The sequence below is a fragment of the Panthera onca genome, chromosome A2 (assembly GCF_046562875.1).
Source record: "Panthera onca isolate mPanOnc1 chromosome A2, mPanOnc1 haplotype 2, whole genome shotgun sequence".
Classification (NCBI taxonomy): Eukaryota; Metazoa; Chordata; class Mammalia; order Carnivora; family Felidae; genus Panthera; species Panthera onca.
This window is the reverse complement of record NC_138340.1, coordinates 153,702,385-153,723,399: the sequence shown is the minus strand read 5'-3', so window position 1 is coordinate 153,723,399 and position 21,015 is coordinate 153,702,385. Positions and strand designations below refer to the sequence as shown.

General features: G+C 39.6%; 1 protein-coding gene across 4 annotated transcripts in view; it reads right to left on the bottom strand.

Moving 5' to 3' along the window:
* Positions 1 to 1,708: 1,708 nt before the first annotated feature.
* IFT56 (intraflagellar transport 56) overlaps positions 1,709 to 21,015 on the bottom strand; it is a 48,634-nt gene continuing 29,327 nt past the window's right edge. For 2 of the 4 annotated variants that reach the window (XM_078438840.2, XM_078438843.2), the window contains 9 exons: positions 20,811 to 20,866; positions 19,440 to 19,493; positions 18,229 to 18,292; positions 16,429 to 16,517; positions 16,131 to 16,214; positions 13,863 to 13,932; positions 12,091 to 12,197; positions 6,642 to 6,775; positions 1,709 to 4,007 (listed from right to left, as the gene is read on the bottom strand). In XM_078438840.2, the coding sequence (XP_078294966.1) occupies positions 3,896 to 4,007; positions 6,642 to 6,775; positions 12,091 to 12,197; positions 13,863 to 13,932; positions 16,131 to 16,214; positions 16,429 to 16,517; positions 18,229 to 18,292; positions 19,440 to 19,493; positions 20,811 to 20,866 (770 nt within the window). In that variant the 3' untranslated portion in view covers positions 1,709 to 3,895. Of the gene's footprint in view, positions 4,008 to 6,641; positions 6,776 to 12,090; positions 12,198 to 13,862; positions 13,933 to 16,130; positions 16,215 to 16,428; positions 16,518 to 18,228; positions 18,293 to 19,439; positions 19,494 to 20,810; positions 20,867 to 21,015 lie in introns of those variants that run through there. The other 2 variants (XR_013552499.2, XR_009610231.3) reach the window with 2 other exon arrangements.

Below are 21,015 nucleotides of genomic sequence, written 5' to 3'. Positions count from 1 at the left end.
GGAAAGCAGTAAGATTCCCTTGACATTTCATTAAGCAGAGAGTTAATGTGTTAAGTTATAGCACAGAAAACCTAATTCAGGATCCCACGAACGATCAGAAATCACCGAGAACCCGGTTTTTTCTTCCCATTAGGGAGTTCATTCACACAGATGAACCATGAATTTTGTATCTGATTATATTTCACCCTTTGCTTCGGTTGGTAGGAAGCTTGAAGGTGAACTTCTGGCCCATCTTTCGTAACTCTGGTAGGCACTTTTGTGTTCGAACCTTTACTCTGGGCTTCTTTTACTCTTAAGTGCCTTCTATTTGTATTTTGTCACATGTATTTTGGTAACTTATCCCAATCTTTTCTGGGACACAGCGGGGTAAGGAAGTGACCAAATAAATACACGAATTCACGAATGAATGTACGAAAACGAGGATGCATAAAATGTATGCACAGTTCATGCAGTGGGGTCACCGAGTTCATGCCCTAGATCCGAGCTCCGTACAGTGTGTGGCCCCGAGAGGCGCGGCCTGAGCGGTGGGCCTGCCGCGGCTGCTGCCTCCCTTCCCTTTCCCCCAACCGCCGACATGGTCCCTAGTTGAACGTGGCATCTAGATTGCATTTAAAGGGTGTCTGATGCAACAGAAAGCACGAATTTGACCGTGTAGCACACACTCCATACGCACCCAGAGGCTGGTTGTGTTCATCTAGTGTTTCGTTGTCCTGCCTCACGTTCTTCACGTGTCCAGAGTGAAGGTAGGTGACAGGCACGGATTCTCTGACAGCGTCTCTAAACAGGCGGAGTACCGTTTGAACATTACCATCAAAAACCTACCGACCTCAGAAGTATTTTACAGGATGAAGGAGAGACACGACTATTTATCCGAGTCAAATGGAGAGAGTCCTAGGTATAGGAACTAATAAACCGCGAATTCAGTTTTATCACTAGGAAGCAGGCATAACTACTGAGAGAGAGCACTGCCCACTCGCTCTCGACTTTCTGAGCGTGCCAAGCCTTAAGGGAGGGCCGTCCCCTGGCTTCCACGTCCTGGGACGTACGCTGCACGTCTGCACACACGGGAAGCCTGAGCACCGTGCTGGCTGCTGGGTTTCAGGACCCATCCCCACTGCTTCTCCCAAGTGAGGCAGGAGGTGTCCGTTTGCAAGGGATACAAGCGTTCCCATTGCCTCGTTTCCTCTCACACTTTGCTCCTACTGACACCAAAAATCACACGCTATTGTGTTCGGTGCTACATACTTCTGTTAGCCTGGGTTCCGTAAGGGTCAGGACGCCACACTGTTTATCCTTGCCTCCCCAGCCCCGAGTATATGCTCGGCACACAATAAAACAATAATTAGATGGGAACCAGAATTCTATGAGGTCAGGTCTCACAGGTCCTTTGCTCTACCAGCTACGATATGTTTAATTCTCAGTAAACAAGTACTTGAGAGCTTTCTGAGTGTGAAGTGTCGGCCTGTGCACTGGCCGTAACACTTCTGCCATGAGCTGTGATTCAGCAGAGCCAAACCTAAAATGACTAAGCACGAACCACAGCCTTGGTGGACAGGGATTCTTAAAAATATGTACCTTCCTTTCTCGTAAAGAGTTAACTGTGACGCCCCAAACTTTGTTTTTTCCCTCCGCTCTGGGGTCAGGAAAGGAGGGAAGGCACAGGACATACCCAGGACCTGCATTCGCTACACTCGACAGACCACCATAGTAAGACCAAATAACAAACTTTAATTTGAATATATTACAGTAGAATATCATCATTCTTTTGAAGTACAAAAATAGTTAAAAATGTTTTCCATTTGCAAGTAATATTTGCTACCAACTAGAAAAGGTGCATCGACGCTCTGAACTGTACCCATGACACCACATTCCTAAGCCTGCACCTTCTTCTCTCCTGTATCATCAATCACATGTAAGAAAAGCAGCCATGCAACAGGACTCTGCAATCTTGAGACCCCGCCAAGACATTCCAGAAGGATCCTTAATAACAATTGGATGATATCTCTCTAAAACTAGCCTTTATGCTTTTTTGGCTCAATTCTATAGATTAAAAACTTTTTTAAAAAACTAGTTTAAAATTCCAGGAATTGCTATTTTTGGAGTATCAGCTTTCCCCCCAAAACAGGAAAATGACAAGGACGAGCTAGAGCGTTAAATTCAACAAAAGCTCATTTAGAAGTAAATCACCACCAGTGGAAAAGCTTACCGAGTACAGGAGATCTGACGATAATGGAAATTAACCGGAAGACAAATTCCATTGCCAAAAGCCATTGAGGAGTTCCGTCTTTTCCCACTATTATGTTGCCTCATATTTCAAGTGAGCTTAAGTAAGAATCACAAGGTAATTCTAAAAATCATATTGGGTTCTGCCCAGATCTGATCCACCTTAGATGCTGAGAACCAACTACTGAAAAAGGACGAACGACAACATGAGAACACAGAAGCTTTGGCATATGAAAAATGATAAAATTTTGTTTTCTAAAATGCAGTTATTTGGGCCACTTTAGTTTGACTTGTGCTCCGAACTGATTAGATCTGGGTCTAAGATCAAAGACAGGAACTGAAAGAACCCCTTGCAAGTGTCCGGATGGCCAAGGCTACCTGCAGTCGCTGGTCTTCTCCTGCCGCGTTCCCGGCTCCATTTTCTAGGACTCCCTCAGCCACCGCCGTGCTGGGGGTGCGGGGGACAACGGGCGCAGTGCCTATGGGACTTCTCTAAGCTGTCTGCAGTGCTTCAAGGAGTTAGGACGCTCTTTCAGTTCTCATGAGGGGAGGGGTGGCTCTGCACTTTCTACACCTGTAACGCTGGGTGCCTTAAGCTAACAGAAACAAAATACATGGTGTAGAAACAAAGGTAATCTGCTACATCAAAACATGTATGTGTATTTTCTGAAAATCAGTTGTGAGTCTAAAAGTGCTCAGTGATAGGTTTACGTTGCAAGAGCTCAGAAACCTGGGGCTGGAATAGGACGTAGGACAGAGTCCAGCTATTAGGAAGTCCCTCAAAGGGCTCTGCACAACCCGTGTTTATTATCATTATATTAATAAATGGCCCCACTGCATACATATAGCCTTTGTAGCCCTACATTCAGAACTGATGTCGATTCAGCAAAACATATGAAAAAGATCCTTAACCTGTTTTGTTCCCTAAAATATAATGGAGCAGTGACTAATGAGATTTGCATACTATTTCCTGAATACCTTTAAATGTACCATACAGATTTTTTTCATAGTATGCACCTTTTAAACAGCTGTAATACTCCTGTTTCTTTGATGAAAAATAACATGTTATTTATCATCAAAACTACTGAAAGAGTAATCCCCGAAGTCCATTATCTATTAATGACTGGACAGTTTGATAAAGGATCTTACTGCCACTCTTAGAATCATGTTGCTATTTCTAACCTCTGCTCTCCTAAGACTCAGAAATGCATTACAAAATTCTTTATGGAATGCCCCAGCGACATGGGATGATGTACAGATGACTAAAATGAAGAGGACAGAATGACGGTGGCTCTTGGGCATTAAAGGCATTTGTTATTGGAGCGATGGGAAAATGCCATGGAATGCTAACATTAAAAAAAATTATGCCATTCTCCTTAAAGTCAGTTATTACATAAGAGTTCTCTGAGTATTTTTGGAAGAAAGGCACCAGACAAATCCAAAGTCTTATTGCTAGTCGGATCACACAGGGGCCGGAGCACGGACTATGGTGCTTAGTTCAGCCAGGAGGCTAGGTCTAAGCGAGTCAAGTCACTGATCTTGAGGCTCAAAGAGCAAGGAAGGAAATGTCAAAAAATAGAGCCCTGCATCTTACATTAAACTTGAGGAATTCTCCTCAATTTCCAATTTTACAGCAAAGCGGTGACCAGTTCCCCAGGACTCTGGAGCTATTTTAGATAGGCACTCTGTTTTCTTTGGCCCATTTCTTCATGATCCGGATGATGTACTCCACTTGGGTGTTCCCTGTGCTTCTCAGTAAATGGAGTACTTCTCGAAGGGTCTCTCTGGGGGAAAGATTTGAAGGGACAAAGAGTTTCAATAAGCATGTAAATTAACAGATCTAATCAACTCATACTTGTTCTTCGCTCCTTCCAGTAAGGCATTTTTGGTAACAGACTATTTCACTGTGTATTCACAAACCAGTTATGGACTTCCAAGCCTTCTATTTTTTTTTAATGTCTATTTATTCATTTTGGGGGGAGAGAAAATGAGAGAGAGAGAGAGAGAGAGAGAATGAATGTGTGCGAGCAGGGGAGGGGCAGAGAGAAAGGAGAGAGAGAATCCCAAGCAGGCTCTGCACTGTCAGCACAGAAGCCCAACATGGGGCTCGATCCCACAAACCATGAGATCATGACCTGAGCCAAAATCAAGAGCTAGACGCTTACCTGACTGAGCCACCCAGGCGACCCCAAGCCTTCTATTTTTATGGTAGAATACTAAAATGGAAATTCTATGAAATCCTTTTCACCAACCCAAGTTTTCCTGTTTACTTATACTATCCATACACAGGCTATTAATCTTTCTGGCCTAACATGATGTAAGTATTCCTATTTCTATGCCTATTCTGCATGACCAAGTAGAACGAGGGTTGGGTTCAAAGAATTAGGTTCAAATTCTAGCTCCATACTAACAAGTTGCTTCTCTGAGTCCAACACCTCTCTCTCTCTCTTTTTTAAGACTTTATTTTATTTATTTTAATTCAAGTTAGTTAAAATACAGTGTAGTCTTGGCTTCAGGAGTAGAACCCAGTGATTCATCTCTTACACATGACACCAGTGCTCATCCCAAAGATTTTATTTTTAATGTTTGTTTGTTTGTTTATTTAATTTTGTTAATGTTTTATTCTTGAGAGAGAGACAGAGAGCGCAAGCAGGGGAAGAGCAGAGAGAGAGGGAGACACAGAATCCGAAGCAGGCTCCAGGCTCTGAGCTGTCAGCACAGAGCCCGACGCAGGGCTCGAATTCACAAACTGAGAGATCATGACCTGAGCTGAAGTAAGCCACTTAATCCACTGAGCCACCCGGGCGCCCCAATGTTTATTTATTTTTGAGAGAGACAGCGAGAGAGCATGAACAGGGGAGGGGCAGAGAGAGAGGGAGACAGAGGATCTGAAATAGGTTCTGTGCTGACAGCTGACAGCAATGCAGGGCTCAAACTCATGAGACAGGAGATCGTGACGTGAGCTGAAGTTAGAAGCTTAACTGACTGAGCCACCCAGGTGCCCCCAAGTTCTCTTTTGTTTGAGGTGGTAATCACCTTAAACTGGGTGTCACCACCATATTTGTAAAATTTTATAAAGCCAGAGTAATGGATGATTTCTTCAAGAAAATTAATATATTAGGGTCGCCTTGGTGGCTCAGTCGGTTAAGTGTCCAACTCTTGCTTTTGACTCAGGTCATCATCTCGCAGTTCATGGGATTGAGCCCCATGTCAGGCTCTGCACTGACAGCACAGAGCCAGCTTGGGATCCTCTCTTTCCCTCTCTCTCTGCCCCTTCCCCTCGTGCTCTCTTCCTCTCTCTCAAAATAAATAAACTTTAAAAAAATTTTTAAAGAAAATTAATATATTAATAAATATGGAAGAGAAGAAAATTCAGGGCCAAGATTTGGCAAATACCCAGTGTTTATGTTTCAAGTAATTTAATTTTAATTAAAATTAAAACTCATGTTTTATGTAATGCATACTAAAACTTCCCTGTTACCTTATCAAATGTATAGGTGACTCTGCCTATGGATCCTCTTCCCTAAGATTTCACTCATATTTTCTATTTCTGTTTTTTATTTCAGGCATCTTCTTTCACCTAATCAAATTCTGTTTTCTTTTTAAGTTCATGTATTTATTTTGAGACAGAAAGGGAGGGAGGGGCAGAGAGAGGAAGAGCCAGAATCTCAATCACATGGGCTTTGAACTCATGAACCGTGATATCATGACCTGAGCTGAGATCAAGAGTCCCATGCTTAATTGACTGAGCCACCCAGGCACCCCATCCTAATAAATTTCTTTAAACCAGTATTTAGGAATGGAATCAGATACAAGGAAGGAAGTAATTTTTGATACATTATATACTTATAAAATAACCACATCTATTTATACACCAGTAACAAATACATTCCACAAAGTTATTTTTAGAAAACTGAATTTAGTTTTAAGTATTTTAATTTTTGTTATAAATGGAGCTGTATGTTACTTAATTTTATGTAATCTACTGTCTCAGTTATTTCCTGAAATATAGGGAGACAAAAAAAAAAAAAAATTATCAACCATACCCACTCCATTCCTAAATCTTTGAAGCCCAAAGTAAGTGCACAAGAAAAAGCTAACAGCCAAAGAAAAGAGTAGAAGAGATAGAAAGAGACTTTTTTAATGAAAATGACAATTCATTTGGAGCCAAATATATATCTTACTCTTACATTTGAAAGCTATAGTATACTCAATATCCCCAGTAAAAATGATTTGGAACATAAAAAATTTCTGGAGAGAAAACATCAGATAGACATATAAAACATCTTAATCTTCTATTCATCATTATAAAACATCATTATCGTTTTGGGTTTTCAGAAGATGTAATACAAGAAAATAATTCTTTTCCCTTACAAACACCAAAAGAATAGAGGTAGTGTCTCTTTTGGATTACTTACTTGGGTTCTCGTCCAGCTAAGATCATCTGGAAAATGCCCACACAGGCTCCCCTCTTGCCTTCCCAATATTCAGGGTTAGGATCCAGCCTCTCTAAGACATCAAAAGCTTTGGCTGAATAGTAGAACTGGCCCATCTGATTAAAAGAAAGTATTGTGATAATACTTGTAATCTAAAGATTGCACTGAATGAAACGAAATGTAAAGACAGCGTGAAACAGAACTATATAAAAAATGGTTAGTGATGACATTTTCAGCTAGCAAATTAGATAAATTTCAATTCCTTACTAAAACTAAAGAAGGAAAAATCACAATTTGAGTACATGGTTCAATTTATATCAGTTTTCAACAACGTAACATTTTTCCTACATATAGTCAAGTTATGCTGTAATCAACACATCTGTCATTTCTTCTAAGTATACTGTACTCTTTTTTTCAAGCTTACTTATTTGAGAGACACAGAGATAGCAAAAGTGGGGGAGGGGCAGAGAGAGAGGGAGAGAGAGAGAATCCCAAGCAGGCTCCGCGCTGTCAGGTTTCCTCAACACATTCTGTAGGTGACTACTATCATTCATTTTACGTTAATTTGATCATGTTCAACCCAAGAGAACATGACTTTTCCTGACCTTGTTCCTAAATTCTTAAAATGCCGAGATGGATACTGACTACTACTCTAAACATCAAATCTTCTAAACACTTAATTCATTTTGACAGAACTCTTTCCCAAATATACTACACATTTCCTCTGCCATGTAGAGCATGCCAAATACTATTAAACTGTGCTTAGGTGAGTTTTCTTGACTGGCAGCCAAAAACATATAGCATTGCCATTTTGTTGACGTATTCAACTTGCTGGGCAATCCTCGCTCAGTGTGGTTTAGTTACCTCTCCACTCCCATAAAGTGCTATTCTAAACCTTTGCTAATTTCCTTAAGATCTCTACTGCAGTCTTAGCATTTGTCTATCCTTCAAGGAAAACACAACCTTCCTCCCTTCAGCTCAAATTATGCTCGTACTCGCATTCATCCTTCCCTCGTTTCTGTACATTTCACAGAAAGAAGTGTTCTTATTCCTTTTCAAGGTTAGTCCTTCTTCCTATGTGCTCTTCAAAAAATTATTTTTGGAGAAATAACACAGATATAGAATGGTGCCTGAAACATTAATGTACAATTTAATGCATAAAACATGAACACAAGAGTAATCCCTGCTCAGGTCAAGAAACAAGACATTGACAGCTATTTAGCTCTGTGTCACTGCCAGACCACAGCCCTCTCCTTCCCTCCAGAAGCAACTGCTATGCCAACTTTTATGGTCATCAGTTCTTTGACTTTTTTTATACTTATGTATATACCTTTAGACAACATAATTAAACTTTTGTCTTTCAAGACTTTATCTTTATGAATACCATAAATATTCTTCTGTGTCTTGCCTATGTTAAGATGCATCTATATGGCTGGATATAGCTCTAGTCGGTTCATCTTTAAAAATTACTTATTTTGAAATAATTCTAGATTTATAGGATGTTTTGGAGATAGTACAAAGAGGTCCCATATACCTTTTTCTTTTCTTTTCTTAAAGATTTTATTTTTAAGTAATCTCTACACCCAACATAGGAATCAAACTCACACTCCCAAGATCAAAGAGACATGCTCTAGCAATTGAGCCAGCCAGGTACTCTAAAACTTCGGGGTTTTTGTTTGTTTGTTTGTTTTTTGTTTTTTGGTCCCAGGTACCTTTCACCCAAATTCCCCAGTTACAGCTTACTATAGTGCAGTATCACAGTATCTAAAACCAGGAAATTGACATTGCTACAATGTGGGTGTATAGTCCTGTCATTTCATCAAATCTGTAGATTCACGTAACTATCAAGATACAGAACGATTCCATCATCACAAATCTGTCCTACCCTTTTATAGACATACACACTCCTCTCCCTGTTGATCATCCTTAACTCCCAGCAATCACTAATTTGTTCTACATCTCTATACTTTTCATTTCATGCATGTTATGTATATGAAATCAAGCAGTATGGGACTCTTTTGAGATTAGCTTTTTTCACTCAGCATAATGTCGTTCTTATTCCTTATTAATCCAAGTTATTTTGGCACAGTACAGGGAATATAGTCAATGGTTCATAATAACATTGTATGATGATAGTAGCTACACTTGTGAGCACAGTATAACATGTAGAGTTGTTGAATCACTGTGTTGTACACCTGAAACTAATGTAACATTATGTGTCAACTATACTTCAATTAAAAAAAAAAATCCAAGTTACTATGTATATCAGTAGTTGGTTCCTATTACATAACCTTGAAAAAGCAGGAGGCACCTCCACCCAAAGTTTGGTTTGGATGTTGAGATGATGATGCCATACACACACCAAGAGAGCATGGAAAGATTTCTTACTTAAATAATTGAGATCTCTGGGAGGAGTAGGGCAGGCCTCTTAAGAGAGAGCAAGAGAGAAAATCTCTTAAGAGATTTTTATTGTGGTTGGGGCTGGGGCTGGGATGAGGGTTCCTGAGCACCAGCAGGGGCTCATGTGGTCTGAATCACCTGGTGGCACCAGAGAAGGGAGTACCTAGCTTTTCTTATCATTTTGTCCAGATGTGGGGCACAAGGGGAAGAAGGAAGGGTGAAGCTTAAAAGGTGTCAGCAGTCAAACATCAAGAAAGGCAGTCAGGACTGTCATCACCATTCCTGTTTATTAATAAGCAGTAGTCCATGCCAAACCGGTTTGTTTAACCATTCACTACTGAAGCACATTTGGATTATTTCCAGTTTTTGGTTATTATAAATCAAGCTGCTATTGACATTGGGAATAGGTATTTGTATGGATACAGGTTTCATTTCTGAGATAAACGCCCAGGAGTGTGATTGCTGAGTCATATGGTAAGCATGTGTTTGTTAAACAAATTTCTTAATTCACAGTATATATTTTTTCTGTCCTTTTACTTTCAACCTACCTATATCACTATATTTGAAATGAGTTTCTTGTAAAAAGTACATAGTTGGGTCTTGGTTTCTTATCCACTCTGTCAACATCTCTCTTTTAATTGGTATATTTACCATTTACATTTAATGTGATTGACATGTTAGAAGACTTAATTCTGCCATTTTTTCCCCTATTTGCCCTTTCTATTTTTCCTGGACAAGGACATCTCATACATGTCTCTGTAGTTTGCAGCTGGAGAAAGACATGATTGTGCAATTAGCACAGAGGGAGGACAAAAAAGCCTGGGCTTAACCTCTCCAGTCTCCTCCTATACGTATCTTTTTCTTGCTTTTTCTATATTGTAGTAAATCTTAGCCATGAGTTTAACTTTGAATCCTCTGAACCCTTCCAGTGACTCACCAAACTAGTGGGTGGTCATGGGACCACTGAGAAGTAGGTAAGACTGAACTGGTTTTTAAGGTCCTTCTCTTCTTTTTAAGGTCATTAACTCCATCTTCCTCTCATCTCCGTAGGGCCTTCTTGCATCAGAAAAGCCCCCATTCTCTTGAATCTCTAACCTCCCTGTCCAACAGCTCCTCTGCCTAACGACACTTTAACTCCCTACTCTAAAAACGAACAAACAGGGGCGCCTGGGTGGCTCAGTCAGTTAAGCGTCCGACTTCAACTCAGGTCACGATCTTGCGGTCCGTGGGTTCGTGCCCCGCGTCAGGCTCTGGGCTGATGGTTCAGAGCCTGGAGCCTGCTTCTGATTCTGTGTCTCCCTCTCTCTCTGCCCCTCCCCCGTTCATGCTCTGTCTCTCTCTGTCTCAAAAATAAATAAACGTTAAAAAATAAAAAATAAACAAACAAACAAAAACAACCTCTCCCTCCACCTGCAAAAATACTCCCCGCCCCACGTCCTTAACCATGGTTTTCCTTTTAAGTTAGCTTCATGTTTCCCCCCCTTATCCTCAGCATCCATTTCTTTGTGGTCTACGTTCACTGTGTCGGCTTTCTAATCTCATTCTCTTCTCTACCCACTATTGTTTTCTCAAGTCTCATGCAGTTCCAACAGGTTGCAGATTTGTCATGCTCCTCCCTAGGCTTTCGATAAAACTGAAACAAGAAAAAGAGGAATGAAGAGCCCTCCCCCCCCGCCCCCCGGTTCTTTTCTTTCCTTTATATCCATCAGCATCCTCTGTCTCTTACACTGATTCTTCTATTTCTATGCCTTAAACACTGGTGTCCGTGTGGTTCCTCACCCCATTGGCTGGTTAACCTCACTGTCGCCCACACTCTCCTGCTACTGCTGCCGCCGCCACCACCACCACCACCACCGCCGCCAACTACTGTTAACTTCTACAACTGTATCTCTAATCCCGACCTCTTACAGGAACACCTGAGCTCCAGGCTCGCCATAATAATTTCCCACAGGTAACATCTCTAGCTGGAGCCCCAAACACACTTCAGATTTAACACATCTACAACTGAACTAAATTCCCGTCTGAATGTTTTCTTTCCCTCTGGTTCCCCTAACTCGCTTAATGTCATTGCCATCTACTAAGTCATGTTAAACATTTTCAAGTTTCCTATGTTTTACAACCTTTTCCATTGGTAGTGACTCACTTTATTTTTGTAATGATTCACTTTGAAATGAGCTGTTATTAATTGAACACTAGTCTAGTGTTACCTAAATATTCCCCAATAGGAACCTCCAGAATGTGAGGTTAATTTGTTAAAAAACTTCTAATCTATAGGATAAGGCCCCAAAGTCCTCCCTCCTTCTCCCTGCCTTTCCAGCTCCGCCCCCCCCCCCCCCCACACACACACACATAGCTAGTCTTTTATGAAACCTGATTGCTTCTTATTCTCTTTTCTGGTTCCTTTGTCTCTCCAGTCCACTATTTGCCCCTAAGTATTCCCTAAGGTTTGGTTTGCAACTCCCTACTTTTCTCACTTTACTTCCTTACCTAGGTAATCCTGTTTATCAGGGCTTCAATTACTATTGAAATGGTGCTGATTTCTCCAAATCTACGTCTCTAAATATCAGAGGACATTTTTCCTGATCTTCAGAATTAAGTTTCCAACTCCCACATGATTATCTCTACCTGGATGACATCTAAAGATTCAGAGTCTTTAGAAATCTAAAACAACCTCTCTAAATCATTGTTTCATATACATTTCATATTTCACTTATATGCATACATATTTGATATGTATATAAAATCGTGAAATGCTGTCTATCTCTGAATTCATATGTTCATAAAAGGGATGACATTTCTTTTTTTTTTTAACATTTTATTTTTAAGTCTTCTCTACACCCAATGTGGGGCTTGAACTCACAACCCTGAGATCAAGAGTTGCATGCTCCTCTGACTGAGCCAGCCAGGAGCCCCAGGGATGACATTTCTGACATGGCCATTTAATCTCTAGGACACCCTGCCCTAATATTTGGCCAGTGTAGCAATGTGTGACTGACCTTCAGTCTTCCCTTTAGGTGTCACTGGGACTCACCTTGTAGCAGTCATTAGCAATGAGCTGCAAGAGGCTAAAGGACTCGCCAGAAGTTTCCATCTTGAGATACAGTTCCCAGGCTAGTCTTGGTTTCTTATTCATTATATCTACAAAAAAAAAAAAAAAAAAAAAAGTTGGGGCATTTATTTATTTATTTGTTAGAGAGAGAAAGAGAGAGAGAAAGAGCATGCAAGCAGGGGAGAGAGAGAAAGAGAGAAAAAAAATCCTAAGCAGACTCCACGCTCAACACAGATCCTGACATGGGGCTGATCCCATGACCCTGAGATCATGACCTGAGCCCAAATCAAGAGTTGGACACTCAACTGGCTGAGCCACCCAGGCGCCCCAGAGTTTTGCCTTTTAAATGTGCAGGAAACACAATTCCGCATCTTGCTATTCTTTGGATTTGGTTCTATGTTCCAAACAGACAAAGGAATGGTAAACAGCCCTTATGTAGAAAGCTTGCAAGGTCATCGTTAAGCTGGTTCTCCATCAGAACTCTACCATACGTAAGATATTTAAGTTAGGATTCACAGAATTATGTCTTTTTAGATTGGGTTGATTTCCAGTAGTTCCCACTTTGCTCATCTGCTCAAAAGTCACGTATCATTCATTAAATCCTTCTCATACAGTTTCAGCCTCACTGAGAACATGTGATTGCTGAAATTTTTCTGTGACTTCAAAAACTCTGTGAACATTTTAAATCCGAGTGAAAAAAAAGGAGCAAGGAAAGATAATGAATAGGGGATGACAGACAGACAAAGGTTGTAGGCTACATAGTATTTTAAAAAATTATCGTTTGTGGGATTGAGCCTATGCTGTAGGCACGGAGCCCGTTTTAGATTCTTTCTCCCTTTCTCTCTGCCCCTCCCCAGCTCATGCACGTATACACTCTCTCAAAATAAATAAACTTTAAAAACAGATTAAAAAATATGTTTCCGACACATTACCACTTTTCAGGCCTTCATCATAATGAAAAGGTAAAATTAGCCTACTTGACACAGAATACTGTAAACTGAGATTCTGGAAACTTGAACAGGGCTGAAGGAAGAACTTGACACCTTTCAGGACTATTCATGGAGGTCAATGTTGTATGGTAGAACCAACTACAGGGTAAATGTACGTAATACGTGTACATGGCCACCCTAACTGAGTAGCATTAATGATGCTTAATTTCAGTGTTTACTCATTCTACAAAAAAAATTAGAAATGTTCACTGTAGGGGTGCCTGGGTGGCTGAGTCGGTTGAGCATCTGACTCTTGATTTCAGCTCAGGTCATGATCCTGGGGTCGTGGGATTGAGCTCCATGTCAGGCTCTATGCTGGGCATGAAGCCAGCTTGGGATTCTCTCTCTCTCTCTCTCTCTCTCTCTCTCTCTCTCTCCATTTGCCCCTCTCGCTGGCTTTCTCTCTTTAAAATAAAAAAATAAAACAAGGGGCACCTGGGTGGCTCAGTCAGTTGAGCGTCCAACTCTTGATTTTGGCTCAGGTCATGATGTCATGGTCATGATCTCACGATCAAGTCCTGCATCAGCCTCTGCACTGACAGCCTGGAGCCTGCCTGGGATTCTCAGTCTCCCCTCTCTCTTTGTCCCTCCCCTGCTTGTGCTCTTTTTTTCTCTCTCTCTCAAAATAAATAAATAAAATGAAAAAAAAAAACCCTTAAAAATGAATAAATAAATAAATAAATGTTCACTATAATTTCTATTCAGAAGATTATGCAACAGAGAAGAAAAAGAGGATTCCTCTGTAACATTTAAAAGATGACTCACAGCACCGAGCTAACCAACTGAGGTAAATGTAGTCATTTTTCATCTTCTCACTTTGGATTAAAAGGAAAACCTGTAAGAAGAGGAAAGAAAAGGAATAAACATGAAGATATTTTTGCAATAAAAGTACCTATATGGGCTTGCCTTAGGTTAACACTTAGTTGTAGCCTTACAGATGATCAAATGCTATCCAGACTGCTAAGTAAAGGACAAAACAGGGTGATGTTGACATACTTCTCTCAGTTATTGATCTCACAAGCTGGCAAAAGGCTGGTAAGGATATATAAGATTTGAACAGAATAATTAACAACTGCATAATACACATTTGTTTAAGAACACCTGACCGTATTACTGGGTAGTAAAACAAGTCTCAACAAATTTTGAAGGGCTAGTGTCTTACAGACCACATTGGATAGCCACAATACAATTAAGTTAGAAATCAAAATAAAAAGCTTGGGAAAGATAATACACGTATTTGAAAATCATGAAACACATTTTTTTTTCATTTTTTAAAAATTTACATCCAAATTAGGATATAGTGCAACAATGATTTCAGGAATAGATTCCTTAATGCCCCTTACCCATTTAGCCCATCCCCCCTCCTACAACCCCTCCGGTAACCCTCAGTTTGTTCTCCATATTTATGAGTCTCTTCTGTTTTGTCCCCCTCCCTGTTTTTATATTATTTTTGTTTCCCTTCCCTTATGTTCATCTGTTTTGTCTCTGAAAGTCCTCATATGAGTGAAGTCATATGATTTTTGTCTTTGTCTGACTGACTAATTTCACTTAGCATAATACCCTCCAGTTCCATCCACGTAGTTGCAAATGGCAAGATTTCATTCTTTTTGATTGCCGAGTAATACTCCATTGTATATATACCACATCTTCTTTATCCATTCATCCATTGATGGACATTTGGGCTCTTTCCATACTTTGGCTATTGTGGATAGTGCTGCTATAAACATGGGGGTGCATGTGTCCCTTCAAAACAGCACACCTGTATCCCTTGGATAAATACCTAGTAGTGCAATTGCTGGGTCGTAGGGTAGTTATATTTTTAATTTTTTGAGGAACTTCCATACTGTTTTCCAGAGTGGCTGCACCAGCTTGCATTCCCAATGAAACACATTTTAAATAAAATTTCACAAAGAAGGGGCGCCTGGGTGGCTCAGTCGGTTGAGCGTCTGACTTCGGCTCAGGGCATGATCTCATGGTTTGTGAGTTTGAGCCCCGCATCGGGCTCTGTGTTGACAGCTCAGAGCCTGGAGCCTGCTTCGGATCCTGTGTTTCCCTCTCTCTCTGCCCCTCCCCTACTCATGCTCTGTCTCTCTCTCTCTCTCTCTCTCTCTCTCTCTCTCAAAAATAAGTAAAGACATTAAAAAAAAATTTCACAAAGAAGACATCATAATGGAAGTTAGGAAAGAATTCGAATTTGAATAATAATAAGTGGAACAATTTGCTAAATAATAACAAAACTGAATTGAATAATTCAACTGAATTGCTTTGAATGATTCAGACAAATTAATCTACAGGGTTAGAAGTCAAAATAGTGGTTAGCCTCCGGGGAAAGAGACGGACTCAAACAAGTAGATGAAGGGATTTCTATGGGGCTAGGGTAATACTGTTTCGTGATCTGAGTACTGATTATCTGGATATGTTCGTTTTAAAAATTCATCAAGCTGTATACTTTCATTTGATCTGTACAATTTTCTCACTGTATGTTATGCTTTCATAAATGCTATCAAAAAAAGGAAAACAGTACATAGTTACGAAATCTATGTCTATTCATATTTTACTTTTTAATATAACCTAAGAACAAAAGAACTTTTCATAATCCTTTGCCCTTGAACATTGTTTCAGTGACAAAAAGATAACAATGTTTTTATTTTTATCATTTATTTTCAAGTTTTTACTTAAATTCCAGATAGCTAACATATTGTGCAATAGTGATTTTGGAAGCAGAATTTAGTGATTCATCACTTCCATCCAACACCCAGTGCTTACCATGTGCCCTCCTTAATAGCCATCAGGCATTTAGCCCATCCCTGCCTACCTCCCCTCCAGCAACCCTCAGTTTGTGGTCTATAGTTAAGAGTCTGTTTTATGGTTTGCTTCTCTCTCTCTTTTTTTTTTTTTTTTTTTTTTTGTATTTCCCCTATGTTTATCCGTTTTGTTTCACTCTGGAAAACAGTATGGAGGTTCCTCAAAAAGTTAAAGCAGACAGTGTTTATAAGTAGAAATCATTCAAACGCATCAAAAGCAGATACCCACCTCTTCACCCTCGCTGGTATTGCCTGTTGCAGCTTTGGCTTGGGCATAATTAAAGTTAAAGATGTCATCATTGTAGAAGTAACTCTGGAAAACATCCCAAGAATAGGTCACATTGAGTATTAACATACAAAATATAAAAACATCAGTTATACCAGATAAACTCAAAGATCATTTTAAGGCACGGGCTGACACCACCAACATCACCATTGTAAAAGGGCCATCTCTATGAGTATCTTATCTCTGACACGTTATATATAGTATTTTGTATACAAACTCACCTAGAAAATTCTATACTGACCTTAAATGAGTTGAGGTAAATCAAGACATCATCAAATTGCTTAAGCAGAAAGAAACAGGAAGCCATGCACTGCCTCCCGGGTATTGTATCTGAAATGGAATGGGAAAAGGAACCAGGTATATTCATGAAACTGCAAGTTCTCTTTAGCTGAGATTTGAGTCACTTTATAATTCAGAGATAGGAATGTATTCCAAGACCTCTTTCTAGATTCTGAGATTGTAGATTCTGTTCAGTGGACAAAACCCCAGCATAATGGAGGTCACACAGTACTTGAGGGTGACCAATGATCTCTCTTGGGCCTAACTCACAGACTCCAGAATGAACACACGCCCTGCAGGCTACGGTATTCCTCGTATGTTTTCCCAGGTCTTTGAGTCTCTCACCCGTTCCAACACGTGCACACTCAACTAATGTGGCTTAGTCTTCACCATCACTTGTCTATAAGACAACCTAGCACTTCCAGATCAAATGGAGAAATAATTTGCCGTGGAACCAGCTGGTCCTGATCCTGAACAACTTTCTGTCTGATATCAGATTCCTGTTTGAGATAGTAGAGAATTAGTGTGACCCCCACCCTTGACACTGGGACTCCTATTCATTCTTGCTCTGTTTAATTTTCCCCCCACAGCACTTATCACAGTCAGATACACCATGTGATCTACTTATTTATTGTGTTTATTGTCTGTCCCACTGGACTGTATGCTCCACAAGGATGGAGGACTTGTTGGTTTTATTTCCTGCTACATCCCCAGCACCTCAATAAAGTTTCTTATATAAATGAATGAAACGAGGAAAGGAAATATTATTCAATAAATGGTCGTGGTGAAACATTTGAAAGAAAATGAATATTCAGGGGTGATAAAAATATTTAACAACCAGTTCACTACGAACACTGTCCACCAGAAAAGATGCTGGCCTTAGACAACTGGTGCAAACAGCCGTACCAGCTCCCACTGGCCAACTCACAGCCCTTCTGATAGCCCTTTCTCAAATCTTACACTCAATCTTGACCAATGAAATCAATACTTAAATTAAGAAAATAAAGCAACAAAACTACTAGTGGGAAATATAAGTGAATATTATATAACTATGGGGGTACGGAAGCATTTTCTAACCTACATACCCATGTATAATATCATCATAAAAAGGTAAACTTAATTGAATAAGATTTAAATATTTTTATATGTGAAAAAATACCACAGGCAAAATTGAAAGGCAAATGACCCGCCAGAAAAAATACCTATGACATGATAAAAGTTGAATGCTTAGAAAGCCCTTGAAAAATCCAGAGAAGTTAACATTTCAAATCAAAACCAGAATCAGGGTGCCTGCGTGGCTCGTTGGTTAAGCGTCCCAACTCTTGACTTCAGCTCGGGTAATGATCTGTTTGTGGGTTTGAACCCTGCATCAGGCTCTGTGCTAACAGCATGGAGCCTGCTTGGGATTCTCTCTCCCTCTCTCTCTGCCCCTCCCCTGCTCACACTCTCCCTCTCTGAGTCAAAATAAATAAAAAATAAACATTAAAAAGAAACAGAATCGAATTTTAAGAACTCTTATGAACTAAAGATTACATTTATTCTCCTCTATTTATATATTCTCTCATCCCACTTTAGTTGAGATGTTGAGAAGAGCTAACCCAATACTCCCTCCTGTGTCTCTCCCACAGGACTTCCTACTTTATACTTTTCTTTCAAGCCTGACAGACGTATCTCCGGACAGAGACTCAAACTTTACCAGTCAATATATGAACCAACTCCAACAATTACAAATCATGTGAATGAGTACAGATTTCAGACATACCACACTCACTCGCTGACCCTCCCACCAGCTGGAAGAACTGCTGGGCAATTTTCATATGGTCCCTCTGAAAAACAAAGCAGAGCTGAGAGAGCTGATATAAGCTGAAAATATTTCATTTGTATTATACGTTATGCTTTTAAAATATTTCCGGGGTGCTTGGGTGGCTCAGTCGGTTGAGCGTCCGACTTCAGCTCAGGTCACGATCTTGCGGTCCGTGAGTTCGAGCCCCGCGTCAGGCTCTGGGCTGATGGCTCAGAGCCTGGAGCCTGCTTCCGATTCTGTGTCTCCCTCTCTCTCTGCCCCTCCCCCGTTCATGCTCTGTCTCTCTCTGTCTCAAAAATAATAAAATAAACATTAAAAAAAAAAAATTAAAAAAAAAAAATATTTGCCAGGATTTAATATATACCCTTCTTTCAAATCCTCTCCCAAACAAACTAATTCTTATTAGCATAAGCAACTAGAGAATCATAACCTGAAACTGAATTGAAACCAACCCAGGGTCAGATAAAAAAGAGAAAAAAATCTAATTCCCAAATTATATCCTGAAAGTACCTTCATTGAATGAACTCATTCATTTAGTCATTCATTCACACAATGAACAGATATTTATTGCTCCTTTATCATATATCAGCCCTTGTGGTAGGAGCCATAGTTATAACAAGGAGTATTAAATACACTCATTCATTGATTCAGTGACTATTTAATGCCTATTGTAGAGGGAGCCAGAGATAAAAAGATTTATTTATATCTATTTTGTTCCAAAAAGAATGTAATGTGCCATATTCGTATGAATAAGTACTTAATTTTGGGCAGTGCTTATAAAAAGTCTTTGCCAAAGCAACAATTATCCCCATTTTACAGATGCCAAGATTACAGCTCAGAGGTGTGCAAGGTTAATGCAACTCACTGAAAGTAAGAATGAAGATGTGCGATGATTTGCAGTTGTTATTAGGTATAAACACACTGCTTAAAAATGGGGCTTTTAAAAGATGAAGCAACAATTCTTAGGCAGAAAGATTTCTTTTTTTGGTCTTTAAATAACATAGAATTCTTTTTACAATGGATTCTAGGTTGGGGGATATGGAGGAACGAAAGGAACTGCAAATGAGCCTAATCGTAAGCTTATTGCTGGCTGAACTTGAACGTTCACTTTGATCTTTTCCACAACAGTGTAACTGCAGACTGTACATTACCAGTGATTTCATACTTACCGAACCCATTTCCTGGCCAAGAGCTGCATTGACCACTCCTTTGAGGATATACTCCTGGCAACATGGAATAACACTAATTACTGTTAAGAGAATGTGTAGCAATGAGATGTCTCCCAAATTAATTTCAACTTAATACTCTCAATATATTATCAAAAGTTACCCAGAGTCACTTTTCTCTTTTCCATCCTTGGCTTGAATGAAAGAATTAGGAGACTTTGATTTGGTTTTCAGGAAAGTGTCCATATAACAGAATTCACCATATTTGTAAATTCTCAATCTTAAGCAGAAAAACTCAGTGGAAACTTTAAGTTTTATTTGAACTCAATGGAAAAAATTAACAATAAAATATTTATGTAATAATTTTTATCACCTTATTAGCCCCTGCCATTGTTCATAACAACAACATACACATTATTTTCTCTTTTCAATAATATAATAACTTTGTTTTCATAATAATCTTTTTCCTCAAAAAACAAAAAAGTATCCTGTAATTTCCATTTGTAAGGTATTCTCTCTTTTGGAGCCCTGAGACCTCACCTTCATCCCTTTCAGACATGGCTCTTTTCTTTAATAGACACCTTTTTTAGCAGCTTTATCAATTTTTTATGTAGGTACTATTTTTATTTAAGAGGGCTCATATAAAGAACACAAAAGATGCCAAAGCTTTTACTTTTTTATTTGAGAGAGAGAGAGAGAGAGAGAGAGAGCGCGCATGAGTGGGGTGGAGGGGCAAAGAGAGAGAGAGAATCCTAAGCAGGCTCCACACTCAGCATGGAGCCCAATGTGGGACTCAATACAATGACCTTGGGATCATAACCTGAGTTGAAATAAAGAGTTGGAAGCTCAACCAGCTAAGCCACCCAGGCATCCCAATGCTGAAGCTTTTAATACACTTGAGAACTATACCTGCTTGGATTTCATAGGGTCTAGAAACATTTTCAGTCTTTCATTCAATAAGTGCAATGTCTACAACATACTTGTGTAGTGTTGGAAATCCAAATAGACAACGGTCCCTGACTGCAAAGAGCTAACAATCTAGTAGGGGAAAGACAAATTACAAACAATTATACTAGTGAGATAAGTTTCTTTCTATACCTTGCTGTTAGTTCCACTGTAATCCTAGATTTAGGTTTTTTCACACCTCAACCCTTTTGAGGAAATGACTACATATAAGGGAGTTTAAAAACATAAAAAATCCAGAATATTCATTCTCATATCAAAAGTCTCACAGGACATTCCTAGATCAATATATATGGTCTTCCCTGAGCTTCTACAAGCAGGAATCTTCTCTAATATGCCTTCTTGCTACCTTTCTGAAATTCTGCTTTCAACAGAAGTTGGTTAGTAAAATGGTAACACATTTTCAATTACCTGAGGAGTAGTAGGTTCCAGATCCTTAATTAAGTTATAAGCTTCTTGAACATCATCTGAAATACAGAAATAAGTAGCTATACTAGTCTATATTCCAGCAAACTCTTCTGAAATAGTCCCAAAAACATACGGTCCTTCAGTACTCAAACGTTCATGGGAAGTATGAGTTGTTTTATCTGTCTTCTAACTCTCTATCAAGTTCAAC